General features: G+C 40.0%; 1 protein-coding gene across 1 annotated transcript in view; it reads right to left on the reverse strand.

Annotated features, from left to right (window-relative positions):
- LOC134206184 (uncharacterized) overlaps positions 1-14,445 on the reverse strand; it is a 152,020-nt gene that overhangs the window by 58,781 nt on the left and 78,794 nt on the right. The window contains exon 2 of the mRNA XM_062681875.1: positions 2,509-3,142. Coding sequence (XP_062537859.1) covers positions 2,509-3,142 — 634 coding nt within the window. The remainder of the gene's footprint in view (positions 1-2,508; positions 3,143-14,445) is intronic.

Consider the following 14,445-nt stretch of genomic DNA (forward strand, 5'->3'; position numbering starts at 1 on the left):
CCGCACTACATACTACGGAATGCATACAAGACGCACACAGTTTTGAATAAAAATCACGCAGTGACTATGAATGAAATCCATCCATGGACTCCGAATGTAATCCACGCCGAGTTCCGAATGGTATCCACACAAGATTTCGAATGGAATCAACATATGATTTCGACTTCAAATCACAAATTATTACGAAAGTACGAAGATTCACGCAATATAATCCGCTACTTCGAATGAAGTCCATGAAGATTCCGAAAAGCATCCATGCATGATGCCAAATGAAATCCAAGGATTCCGAAAGATATCCATTCATGATTCCGGATAGAATCTACTCTAGTTTTCAAAAGCTATCCACACGCTATTTCGAAATAAATACACTTTGGATTTAGAACGGAGTCCACAAAGGATCCCGAACAAAATTTAGACAAGATTCTGAATAGGATCAACGTATAGATTGCGATCGAGATCCAAGGGGTTTGAATGAAATCCATGGATTCCAAATGGTATCTACTCAAGGTATTTGAAAAGAAATTTACACGAATTCTGAATTTTATCCACGCAGGTATTCGAATGGAATCCACATTCGAATTTAATCCAATTACATTAGATTCAGAAATAATCCACGAAGTATTCCGAATGGCAGGTTTTCGAATGACATTCCAAACAGGATTTCAAATGAAATCCACGCGACATTACAAATAAGACCCATGCAGAATTCATATTGATTCCCAAGCGGGATTTCAGATACACATAAACGAATTTTGGCTAACCATAGTTGAGCCAAACGAGCACAACGTCACGATGTAATCCATACAACGTAACCTGTGATGTTAAATTCTCGTTATGCACTAGGAAAAAAACAAGAAACACACTAAATCAAATAACTCAACCGTGTCAATCCTTTACAAGATTGCAATTTGCTTTTGTATAAGATTTAATATCAAGCATCATTTTTATCTTCTGTCGGAGGTATGATATGTGAACAAAAACTGTTAATAGCTTTTTTATGCAGCAGAGAGGCTTCATAAAATTGATTGGAGAACATTTGTGTTACATAATTCAACAGATTAAATACCTCATCATACTTGGTTGATAATTCGATTGTACGAAGAATATTTTAACATAATTTCCAAAACACCTCCAACTAAATAATCGATGAAAATGCCCACCAGTAGCGGTGCTATCCGCTGATGTGAATGTAAATTTATTTCAATGACTCCAAGCTGTCGCGACTTCCGTCTCGCATCCCTTTCCGGGACCCTCGAAGCTGACGGCGATCAGACACCGAGCGATGACAAACCACGACTGCTGTAGCTGTTCAACATCATCAGCAACAACAACAACAACAATAGTGAGACCGGGTCGATCGAACACAAATTTACCTTACCACAAGCTCACTTCGTGTAGGGAAGGATGGGTCGGGGGGCCATGAGTCCGCAACCATGTATGCCCATAAATTTAGGACATTCCTGCCAATTAGTAAAATAACAATCGATGGATCTCAGTGATAAACCAAATGAATATTTATAATTTGATGTTCAATGTTGCATTATTATGTCCCCATCCCGATATGAACCAGGTTGCTTCGACACGAATGATTCTTCCCCAGCGATGCATTTGGAACCATTTTCCTCTTGCTGCCGGAAGTGTCATAATGGGGGAGGACAGCAGACATGTGAAACATGTTTTGCATAAAATTTGTGTCTCAACCTACGCTCGCTCTGTGCAACACCACCACATCATCATCGTCATCGCTGCATCGCGCTGTTGGGCTGCCAAACGGGCTCCTCTGTCTATTGGCGAAGCAGCGCGCTGCTGACGGGCGATGAAAACCATCCAACTGATCGACCTCCAATACCGAAAGGGCTGGGTTGTGTGAATTATGGCTTGTCTTCAATAATTAAGTGCCGGGATTAAGCCATTCTGGCGGCGAACGGATCAGTTGCCGTTCATAGTCGGTTGGGCGGTGGGGGTGGTTGGTTGCCTGTGCAGTGGTCGCCGTCGATGTGCGATGTCGACGTCGTCGCCGGGGCAGTTTTCAGAGATATGATGACATACATGGGAAATTGATGAACATTCATTGTTGGGGACGGCTGTTCTGCATAACCGAATCGAGCTGCAGCAGTCGCTGTCGTGTGCATCGGGACGGGTATTTCAATTTGTGGAATGAGTATCGATTTCAATTACGGCTCGAGGTTAGAAGGTAAGTCAATGTTTTTATATTATATCTTAGTTTGATCAGAAGCTTTTACAGTACAGCTTGGTAGTTTGTTCCGTAATTATAAGCCGCAATTATCAAATGAATGAGTAAAATGCGAATAAAATTTCGGATAGGGTGTTTTTTAACGCCTGCTAAAATAAAATTTTCATATTTTGGAAAAGATGTCCATGGAGATAGGGATTGAACTCACGGTCTACTGTGTGTGAGTCAGCGGACTATTTTTGATGATAAATTTCTTTCACAATCGAAAGCTAATCGAAAGAGACATAACAATGATGACCCCGCACGAAACTTACCCGTCTTTCGGTAGATGATGTTCGCCCGCTGGACGTGCCGCGTGATGGCTTCGATGCTGGCCTCGTCCGAGCCCATCTTCTGGAAGAACGTGTGATCCGCCTGCAGATACAACATGCACGTACTCTTCCGATCGTACAGCGAGCTGGCAAACGACTGTTTCTGCTCGTTCAGCTCGTTTCGCACATTCAAGTTCAGATTGTTCCCGTTGGTGCCCGTGATGAGCACATCCGGGTCGTAGTTGTTCCCGATGATGTTCTTCTTGGTGGAGCCGTTCTTGGTGATGATCTCCACGTGCGTTTCCCGGTTCGGGTTCGAGTTGGACTGGTTGGCGTTCCGGTCGTACACATTCCCGATGACGTTACGTGTCCGGGTGATTATTCGCTGGTTCGGATCGGCATTGGGGTTGTAAGTGTTGATGAGGAAGTGGTTTTTTCGGTTATTTACAGACGTTGGCGGATGAAAAAGATTGGTGTTTACGTTTCTGTTCACGGTTTGGCCACTGCCGCCATTCGTCAGACTGGTCCGGGTAATAATCCGGCTCTTGTAGTCGTGATTTCGCGTCAGACTGTAATCATCGTTGTAGGGAACCTCCAGGTCCAGTGGCAGTGTAGGGTTCCCCCGACTCTCCTGCATCTGAAAAAAGCAAAACGGAAAAGGACGAAACGAAAACTCAGATTAAAATCCAATCGAAAGTGCTCTTGAATGGCGAAAGCGGTAATGTAATTGCAATCATTGCTTGGAATCCGTGTTTCAATGAGGGCAGTCCTCTTCAACCTGGCTAAAACCTTAAAGCACCATCCAGCCCACTTCGTTTCATTGTGAGCATCGTACACACATACACTCACCCCCGTCCAATGAACGTCAAGTAATGCAATCTGGAAAATGGAAAATTATTGCACTCCTCTCGTTTCTTATTCGGGGTACCCAATACTGAATTTTATGGGGCCCCGTAGGGAGGGCTGTTTCGTAGGAGAATTCACTTTTCCGAAACTCAATGATGGTGCGCTGTTCCGAGGAAGGCCCAGGAAGCACGGACGAAGAAAGCAGTCAAAATTGAATTCGGCTGAATTGAAATGTAAATATTTAGGGTCGGATGCTGCACGGATGCGAGAAGTGAGCGAATATAGAGTGCGGTACTTTTTGTCATGGTTTCATCGTTTCCTTTTGTCAGATGGAAGGTAAGTTGAGAAAAATATGACGTCGTGAATGGCAGGAGAATGAAGATCCAACTAGAGGAATGCATTTTCTTTTAGTTAAGCCAATGTTCGAAATTTTATGTTATAGAGAGATAGATCCCAACGACCTGTGCATGCAATGAAGAAAATGTAGCTTTGGAATAGAAAAGTAAAAAGTTGTCTTTGATAAAGGAATATGCTTGGGAATTGGTTGAAGGTACCCCACAAGTCTTTTTTTAGTTGCTTGGAAGAACATGTAGGATTAAAGATAAAGGGCATAAGCGCGGGAATGTTTATGAGGTAATGTGTTTTCTATTTATTGATGGTTATGCTTTTTACTTTACTTTAAGTTAATTTATGCCAAGAACTTGTACATCCGAGATTAATTTTTATGTTGACACAAGCTTTCTGTCGATGAATTTCATGACAGTGTGAATAACCTTGACATGATGGGTTCGATTTCCACCTCAATCGCAAAATGTAGGAAAAGTTTTCGTTAAGCAGTGCTGCTCTGATACGTTGCTAGATCCGAAATGGGGAAGGGTACGAAAGAATTAATCTATGCCTTGAAGAAAAACAATCTCAATCGATTCTTTAACTAATTTATGGTCAACTTTCTCATACAACCCATATTTTCTGATGCCTCTATAACTATTAGAGTGGGGCGTCATGGTCATTTTTTCAAATCAATGGTTTTTCGAAGCCATTCTGGGTCCTGAACAACTGTGCAGAATTTTGGACCGATTGGTTGCTTCCTCGCTTTCCGCATCGCGTTTGAAGTTTGTATGGAAATCAGTATGAGAGAACGTATATTTTTGCATTTCTACTACTAGTGGTTTCAGTTCATCGTAAACCAAGTGGCGCATTACGTTAAAGTATAACCCAAAGGATGCCGAAAAACTTTGCTGAAGAAGGCACGTTGCTGGAACGTCCACGAAAAAAGTTATAACGCTTCGAAGATTGAGTGTTCAAACCATATGCAAAAAATCATTTATTCTGCCAGCACTGCCGAACTACGTGGAGCAATAATTTAACTGCGTGTTATTTCAAAATTATTGATTTTATAGGACTTTGGAGCTAATGGAAGATATTCGGAATGATTTTACTAAGTAAAAAATCCGACTAGAACGAAAATGGGTTTTGCCCTCTGATAATTACAGGTTGTCCGGTAGTGCTGGCAGAAACACTGATTTCTTGCATATGGTTTAAACAATCAATTTTCGAAACGTAATAACATTTTTTGTAGACCTTCCAGCTGCGTACCTTCTTCGGCAAAGTCTTTCGGCATCTTCCAGGCTATATGCTAACGTATTGAGTCACGTGATTGATGATAAATTGAAGCCGCTAAAAGAAAAAATGTAAAAAAGAACGTTTTCCCATACTAATCTCCATGTAAACTTAAAACGCGATGCGGCATGCAAGGTCGCAACCAATCGAGCCCATATTTTGCACAGTTGATTGGAGTCCCAAAACGATTAAGAAAAACCTTGATCTCACTTGATCGGACGAAGTTTGCGTTTTCCCATACAACTGCGCCCCACTCTAATAACTATTTTAATAACTATATTAATAAAATAAAAATTAAGATAATACTATAATATCAGCCTGAAATTCTATAAACTTGAATCTAACATCAAAATAATTATTCAGCCCGTTTGACACATTTTGTATCATATTTCTGAATATTCGTTTATCGAAATACTTCGCGACGTCAACGTACTCCATTGATGTCTGTGTGTGCTTCCGTCGATACAGCTGCAGGTAAGCAAACATAAAATTGATTGTTTGTTAGTGAGTGAAATTGATGCTAAAAACAATAATGAAGCCAAGCAAAATCGTGAGCTGGGATGCACAAATATCATCTCCATTCCGTTTTTTGGTTTTGTTTTAAATATGTTTGGAACAACTTTTCCAGAACACATTTCACATTGACATTTGCATCTAATAATTTTGCATGGAATATTATGTTTACATTTTTCTCTTCTCCTCCTCACGATTTTTAATGCAAAAATCTCTGGAAATTCGTGTTCAATGGAACCTTTATTTCATAATCGATCATGTTGCAGGTAAGCAAACACATAAATAATATTTGGTGAGTTAAATTAGGCGACTCTGTGTCAAAAGGTCCAAGGGACAAAAGGTCGAAAGGACAAAAGGTCGAAGGAAAAGAAGGTAGAAACAATGACAGAAGATTGGAGGAAAAGAAGGTTGAAAAATCGAAAAGATCGAAAAGAAAAAGGTCGACAGAAAAAAAAGTCGAAAATTCAGAGATTGAAGGTTTCATTCTATTATTCATTGACTGTTATTATGAATGATGCCTCATTTATATTTTAAACAGACGCTTTTCTTTAGAGTTTACTTAACTCTTTAATTCCAAAATTTCTGTTTTCACTCAAAAGCACTATTTTGCTTTCTAAACCGATTTGAACACATTTCAGGCAAAAATTTGGAAACGTGATTTTATCAATTTCACCTTTTTGGAATTTTATTTTTCTAGTTTAAAATTATTTTTTGGCCAGATTTGAACAAGTATTGAATTTTATGATGATCGTCATCAAAAACTTTTTGAAATCTGAACAAGTAAAAATTACAAAAATATATCAAACGGGGGTTCGTCTAAAGGCGGTCTTGGGCGTCAGAGGGTTACTCGTTGACTTAACAAGGGTACGTTCACAAATTACGTAACGCAGATTAGGGATATTGCAAACCCCTCCCTACTTCACAGCGTAACGTATAGGTTTCTGATAATAAAAATAAATTTATTATACACGCTTATATTTACTTTGTAACTAATTTTACCCCGTTAAAAAGTATGGTCTTTTGAGCATACAAAAACAAAATACAAGCCTACCCTATGTTTGAACAAAGTGAAAATTCTAGAATGAAATATTTTCAGGTGAAATACCAATAAATATAAATATGCGAAATCAGAAGAACAGTCTATGATTAAAAGAAGAAAAAAATCAGCGATGAAAATCAGATTTCACACAAATAAATATAAATGTGCGAAATTCGAAAGAAAATTAGGAAAAAATGTACAATTTAATATTATAAGGTGAAACACAAATAAATGTGCAAAAGAATGGTTGATTAATACTCGACGTTTTGCCTCATTTTTTATAATTTTGTCCTCTTATCCCATTTCACCTTTTCACCCTTCGATCTTTTTACCTTCGACCTTTTTTCCTATAACCATAAGTTCTATCTTTTGTTTTATTCGACGTTTCGTCCTTTCGACCTTTTGTCCTTCGAACTTTTGGCTCATATTTTTTGTTTCGACTTTTTGACCCTTCGACCTTTTGTCCTTTCGACCTTTTGACCTTCGACCTTTGGACTCAGTTGTTTCGACCGTTTATCCTTTCGACCTTTTGATCTTTCGACCTTTAGTCCCTTCGACCTTTTGCCCTTTCGACCTTTAGTCCCTTCGACCTTTTGCCCTTTCGACCTTTTGCCCTTTCGACCTTTGGCCTTTTGACCTTCGACCATTTGACCTTCGACCTTTTGATCTTCGACATTTTGACGTTCGACCTTTTGTCCTATAACCATTAGTTCTATTTTTTGCTTTTTCGACGTTTGTTTCTTTCCGGTCTTTTGTCCTTCGACCTTTTGGTAATGTGACCAGACGTCCCGCGTTTCGCGGGACAGTCCCGCATTCTCACTATTTGTCCCGCGCAGAAAAGCGTCCCGCTAAACGTCCCGCATTACACTTATTTCTAGATAATGCCCCGCGTTGATGTTTCTTAGTGAATATTTTCAAAGAAATTATTAGATTTTATTAAATTTATAATTTAATTTAATTTTGTAAAGCAAGCATATGGATCATGAAGTCAAGATTAAAATATGCTTCTAATGACTCAGGCAAAATTATCTCCACAATTTGTTTTACCCAAGCCTTATACCCTGGGAATCTTGTCCGCAGATTTTGCTCCCATGTATTTCCTGCTGATTGACTGGATTTCGACACGGAACGTCTAAAACGTCCCTCTCCATTTAAATTTCTTGCAGACCAAAATCTTGCGAAAGATTTTTTCTAGTTGGATGGCGACATTTAGAGTGTTGATATTGGATATCAATGCCAATAGATCCGACGGTTACGGTGAATAACTTGATACTAAAAAGTGCTCGAGAAGTATGAATGTCGTGTTCAAGGTAGCCTCACATTCCGGGAAATTTTTCGCCGGATCTGATCTAGGTATCTGAAATGGAACGAAATTTTGGATTTTCTGAGCCGAAATCTATTTAGTCTCATCTGTTTGGAAATCAATTAGAACAAAAACCATGGATATTCCTGAAGGCGGAAGCTTCAACCAGAATAGACTTATGATACGATCTAATTAATTCTAAATCACCGTATATACTTTTGTAAGGTAATTTAGAAAAGGTTATTTAGGTTATTGTGTAAAAAAATAATACCATTGCTTATATCGCTACTAATAAATTATATTCGAATGAATTTCTATACACTAGACTGAAAGTCATTCAACTGTAATGCTTTTTAACAGCATAGTTGCATAACGATAGTTGCAACAGTTTTACATTTTTGGACCGCGAAACTTCAAAATGATATTGCCTGATTTTCTCAAAATTGCACGCGGTGTACCTTTCAGGAAAGGGGCGATTCAATTATGACGTCCACTACTTTTTGGGATTTCTAGACCCCCTCCCCCCACCCTCTGTCACGCTTTTTTGTATACCTACTACATGTACTGTTACACAATCTTAGACCCTCTCCCCCCCTAAAACCTGTGACATCATTTTTGAAAGACCTCAAAGGTACCGCCGCGCTGCGCTTGATTCTTATGGGTGAATAGCATTGCGGTGTATCGTTAGGTGCGGCCGTACCTTTCGACGGTCATTCGCCGCGTGAAGTTTTGTGCAAGTTCCCGTTTGGGAACATCACAAAAGCCGCGCAGTGTATCATATCCAGAAAATCTGACAATATGAAACTCGATGACAGCTACATTGCGCTGCACATTCAACGTTTGAAGTAAGCTTTGACTTCTAAATGAATTTCCGTTTTATCGAACAGTTAACAAACTTGACTTGTTGGTAACAAATGAGTTATGAAAAAAATGAAAAATTTGCTTTCACCTCATTTCCAAAACATATTCGGAAGCTATGATATTTTTGTCCCGCGCTCACACAAAATTTATCTGGTCACTTTACGTTTTGGCCTTTCGTCATTTTTGACCCTTCGACCTTTTGCCCTTTCGACCTTTTGACCAGGTATTGCAATATCATCTGAGCACAGGATATTATCTTTGCTTCTACAAAGATATTATCCCTAATCAAAGAGCACTCTGGAAAGATATTATCATTTGAGCATTTGATGATGATCCTGATAGCCAGCGCGGTTCGGGGATTGTTCACGTTGCGAGGGCGTTGCTACAACAAACGCAGTGAAAAAATTCTCCATGCCGAGCATTGTACTTTGTTCACTGAGCAGATAGATAACTAAGATCGATATCTCTTCATACCATCAGTATCTTTGCTCAGAAGATCGAATGATGAGATAACTTGCAATGCCTGCTTTTGACCTTCGACTTTTTGTCCTACAACCGTTAGTTCTATTTTTTGTTTTTTCGACGTTTAGTCCTTTCGACCTTTTGTCCTTCGACGTTTTGGCCTTTCGACCTTTTGTCCTTTCGATCTTTTGACCCTTCAACCTTTTGACTTAGATTTTTTTGTTTTGACCTTTTGTCCTTTCGACCTTATGACCTTCGACCTTTTGACTTTCGACCTTTTGTCCTACAACCAAATTGGGCAAATAATTAGGCCATGCCGAATATTGGAATAGGGCACTGCATGGACTGCTTTGTTTCTTTCTCGCTGCATAGAAATTAGAAAACAACAAGGCCAGTAAACATCATTATTTATTAGGAACGAAAGAGTAAGAGATGTTTCCGTGCAGTGCCCTATGAAGATAGAATAAAAATCCAGATCAATCCACCTAGCAGTGATTATGACTTTCTCATGCATTATTAAACAACACAAAAAATCAATTAAATACATTATCGGAAGGGTCGTTTGGCCGGAACCCATTCGGCCGAATGCCACTAGGCCGAACAAACCATTAGGCTGAAACCCAACTGGTCGAATGGGTCATTTGGCCGAAAGGGTCGTTTGGCCGAATAGGACATTTGGCCGAATAGGTTGTTTGAAAAGTGAGAAATTAGAAAAAAGAAGTCTCACTTCTCACTCTTCCTTTTTCTCTTTTCACTGTGAAAAGTGAGAAGCGCTCAATGAGTAGTTAGGCGTCTCACTACCCACTTCGCATTTTTCTCAGTAAAAGTAAGAAATGTGAAGTGAGAAGAGGGCATCTCACTTCTCACTCCTCATTTCTCACTTCTCGCTGTGAAAAGTGGGTAGTGCGAAGTGAGTAGTGAGACGTCTCACTACCCACTTCACACGACTCACTTTTCACAGTGAGAAGTGAGAAATGAGGAGTGAGAAGTAAGCCGCCTTACTAGTCGTCTCTCTAACTGTAAAAAAGGAGCGCAAAGTGAGTAGTGATTTTGCAAATTACCTTTTCGGCCAAATTTCCTATCCGGGCAAATGTCCTATTTGGCCAAATGACCCTTTCGGCCAAATGACCATTTTGGTCAAACGCCCCTCTCAGCCAGATGACCCTTTCGGCCAAATGACCTTTTCGGCCAAATGACCCTTGCGGCCAAACGAGACTTTCGGCCAAATGATCCTTTCGACCAAATGACCCTTTCGGTCAAATAGCCCTTTCGGCCGAATGACCTTTTCGGCCAAATGACCCTTTCGGCCAAATGACCGTTTCAGCCAAATGACCCTTTCGTCCAAATGACCCTTTCGGCCAATGGCCCTTTCGGCCAAATAGCCCTTTCGGCTGAATCTTTTCTGCCAAACGACCCTTTCGGCTAAATGACACTTCCGGCCAAACGACCCTTTCGACTAAACGACCCTTTCGGTCAAATAACTGTTTCGGCCAAATGTCCTATTTGTCCAAATGACCCATCCGGCCTTACGACCCTTTGAGGAAGGGTCGTTTGGCCGAAACCTTTCGGCCGAATGCCACTAGGCCGAACAAACCATTAGGCCGAAACCAATCTGGCCGAGTCATTTGGCCGAACAGGTCATTTGGCCGAAAGGTCGTTTGGCCGAAAGGGTCATTTGGCCGAATAGGTTGTTTGAAAAGTGAGAAATTAGGAATAAGAAGAGGTCTCAATTCTCATTCCTCATTTCTCACTCCTCGCTGTAAAACGTGAGTATTGAGACGTCTCACTACCCACTGCGCACTACACACTATTCACAGTGAGACGTGAGAAATGAGGAGTGAGAAGTGAGACGTTTCACTAGTCGTCTCTCTAACTGTAAACAAAAGGAGCGCAAAGTGAGTAGTGAAACATATCACCACTCAGTTCGCGCTCTTCATTTTTTTACAGTGAGAAGTTAGAAATGAGGAATGAGAATGAGACGTCTCTCTTCTTACTCATACTTTCTCTATTCGGCCAAATTTCTTATTCGGCCACGCGGGCTTGGTAGTCATATGGCTACTGCTTCAGCCTCATACGCAGGAGGTCGTGGGTTCAATCCCAGGTCCGTTCCATTCTCCTACTTTGTATCTTTCTCTATATTGCTCATGTTCTAGCAATCGCTAGAACTGGAAATGGACTTCCATGTCGTTTCCATCTCAATTCCTATAAGGTACACTGTGGGAAGTGGAAACGGAAAAATTGATAGTGCATGTTTGAATTAGTGTAAAACCAGTTTAAATGATCTGGTTCAATCAAAATGGGCTATCAAAAACAGTCAATTTTGCACCAACTGTGCGGTAATTCATACAATTTTGGTCGCTTGAAATTTATGGAAATAGATTTTAAAATTACGAGAGTTTTTTCCACTTACCCTGGTGGGATGGGGTAAGTGGAAAACCCATATTACTTTGACCTTCAGTAGTGATAAGTAGTTATATTTAACTAAAATTAATACGATAATTGCTCTGAGTATCTTTTGTGAAATAATTTCATTACCTTAACGGAATAGATCCTCAAGAAATTCTCGTAATAGCTAGGGGAGGGTTGGTTTTGCCTTCTCGAACACTAAGTGTACGTAAGGTCTATATGTTCGCCCCAAAGATGAACTTTTTAAAGGAAAAATGGGACTTACAGGGTTATAAACTAATCAACTTAGTTTAACGAATTGAGATGATGTCTGTATGTGCGTATTTGTTATGTATGTGTGTGTGCAAAGCACGCATAAAATTATCAGCTATTCTTAAGCTTTTGTCTTTAACCAATTTGTTCGCAAAAAAATTGCATTCAACGGTGAAACTTGTTATGAATAAAAATTAATGTGAATTATATAACAGTATATTTACCTATCAGTGCTATTTTTACCTTTCTTATAATTTTTTTTCATATGTAAAACATGTGAAAAGCATCAACACCGATAGGTGGATTAATCAGGCATTTTCTCATTTATATTAGTCCAATCACCACTGGAATCACAATGATAACAAAGAAGGAACATATTAAGATTCACAGCTATCGAAATAAACCCTGGAGGGAAGAAAAAATTGCGTAATTAGAACATTATCCACTTCCCCCGCAGTGTTTTATACCTGGGGTAAGTGTAAAATCTTTGAATTATTTGCTTTCTTGGTACAAACCACTACCAATTGAATGGGATTAGTTTAATTGCATTATAATGGTCACCTGTGATATAAATTCACTTGAAAGAAGGACAATTGGTGCAAATAAGGATTGATTTTATGAATGCAAAAATCAACTTTTCGCGAAACCTAAAATTAGAGTTCAAGCGTAAACCGTGTTAGTGTATGTATTATACAAATTTCAACATAGTATTAGTGTGAGCTTCAAAGTATATTCTTGCATAATGTTATGATGTAATAAAAACTGTAAAGTATATACAATTCCAATTTTTTGAGTCGATTTTTACACTTACCCCCTTTTTCCACTTCCCCCAGTGTACCTTACCTTCAACTTGGAGACGAGCCAGCCTCGGGCTAAAAGGTCTCCCTAATAAAGACATAAAAAATACCTTCAACTTGAATATTCTAACAGTAATCTGCTAGAATTGGAAATGAACTATAAAGCGCGTTTCCAAACATCCAATTAGAAATTCCATCAGTTGCTTTCTCCTATCTATCATATTGGCAGCTCGTTAACCAAGACGGACCTCTGCCTCTCGAACCTAGCCCAAAAATTCCAACAAATTCCGCATGAACTCGTGGCAAGTGCAGAGGTATATTCGGCTTGCAGTGGGCGAGTGATTGCATCATCATTTCCTCCCCCTTCCCTACATTGACTTGCATTCTGACGTGGCAGGCGCCAGTATGACCTGACCTTACAAATGAGATCACCAGTACTTGTACATTGAAGATGTGAGCTTGTCCCAAGCAAACATCTGTTGGTTCCCTGTGCAAGAAAAGCTGATCTGGTCATAATGGAGTAGTAACTACGAGCAGTCAATCAAGCTCAAGCTCAAGCTCGGCCAAATTTCTTATTCGGCCAGATGACCCTTCCGGCCAAATGACTCTTTCGGCTGAAAGACCTTTTCGGCCAAATGACCTATTAGGCCAAATGACCCTTTCGGCCAAATGGCTCTGTCGGCCAAACAGCCCATTCGGCCAAATGACCCTTTCGGCCAAATGACCCATTCAACGAAATGATTCTTTCGGCCAAATTACCCTTTCGCCAAATTACCTTTTCGGCCTAGTGACATTCGGCCAAACGACCCTTCCTCCACAGTGTAGGATAATTCTAATTCCTTATTCCGTACGCCTGGCGTGAAAACTCGTTTATTTATGCAATACTACCGTAATATTTCAGATAAATATTCATATATTGAGTGTTCGGAATATGACTCTGTTCGGAATTTGAGACAAAACGGTACACAAAAATACTTTTATGCCCATAGGGAAGTCGAGGAAATTGCCAAACCGAGAAGTTCCTATACTGGACGGAGAATCGAATCCAGCCACCTTCAGAATGGTTTTGCTTTGTAGTCGCGCATGTTACCGCACGGCTAAGGAAAGCCCCATAGAGCTATCATATTTCATATTATTTATGCAAATTTTGCATTATTTAGAGAAATTTTACAATTATTTATTGCTTTCATCCTTTCATCCTGATTTCTTTACAAGCAGTTTTTCATTTTTTAAGGAAAGTTTTTAATTTTACAGGGGGAGTTTTTATTTTAGTCTTATGTGGCAAAGAACGAGGGCGCTATAGTGACGAATCTTGAAGCAGCTCTACAGGAAATCCAAAAAGGGGCTTGGGCGGCTGAAAAACAACAAAAGCTCTTGGGTTAATCAACCACCAATAGAGATGAATCTTCATTCCGTGCCGATAGTTCGAACGAGCCAGACGTGTGTGCTGTGTCTCATCGCGGATTGTGTTCGGTAGTGCGAGTCTATTGTGTGGTGCCTACCTACGGATCCAAGGCGATCGCTGTCGGCGAGTGAAGTAGCTGCTTCTGGCGACGCCAGTGAAGCAGGCTATTGTTACTGCTGCTATCTACAGCAGCAGGGGCAGATAAGTAGAAACATTTTTATTGTTCTCCCATCTGCTTGATTCGGAGTGGGACTGATAGAATAAATAAAATTAGTTTTTTTTAAGTTTTTTTTTCTGATTAGCTATTAGTCTTAAGTTAACATAAGCAAAATCATCCTTCCACCTTGCGGGGTGAGAATGGAGACGGAGACTGTGGAAGGCAATGGGCCTCCAAAAGATGCAGGGCGCACACGATTGTACCATGCGGCTTCGCCTG

Source organism: Armigeres subalbatus, chromosome 1 (assembly GCF_024139115.2).
Source record: "Armigeres subalbatus isolate Guangzhou_Male chromosome 1, GZ_Asu_2, whole genome shotgun sequence".
NCBI lineage: Eukaryota > Metazoa > Arthropoda > Insecta > Diptera > Culicidae > Armigeres > Armigeres subalbatus.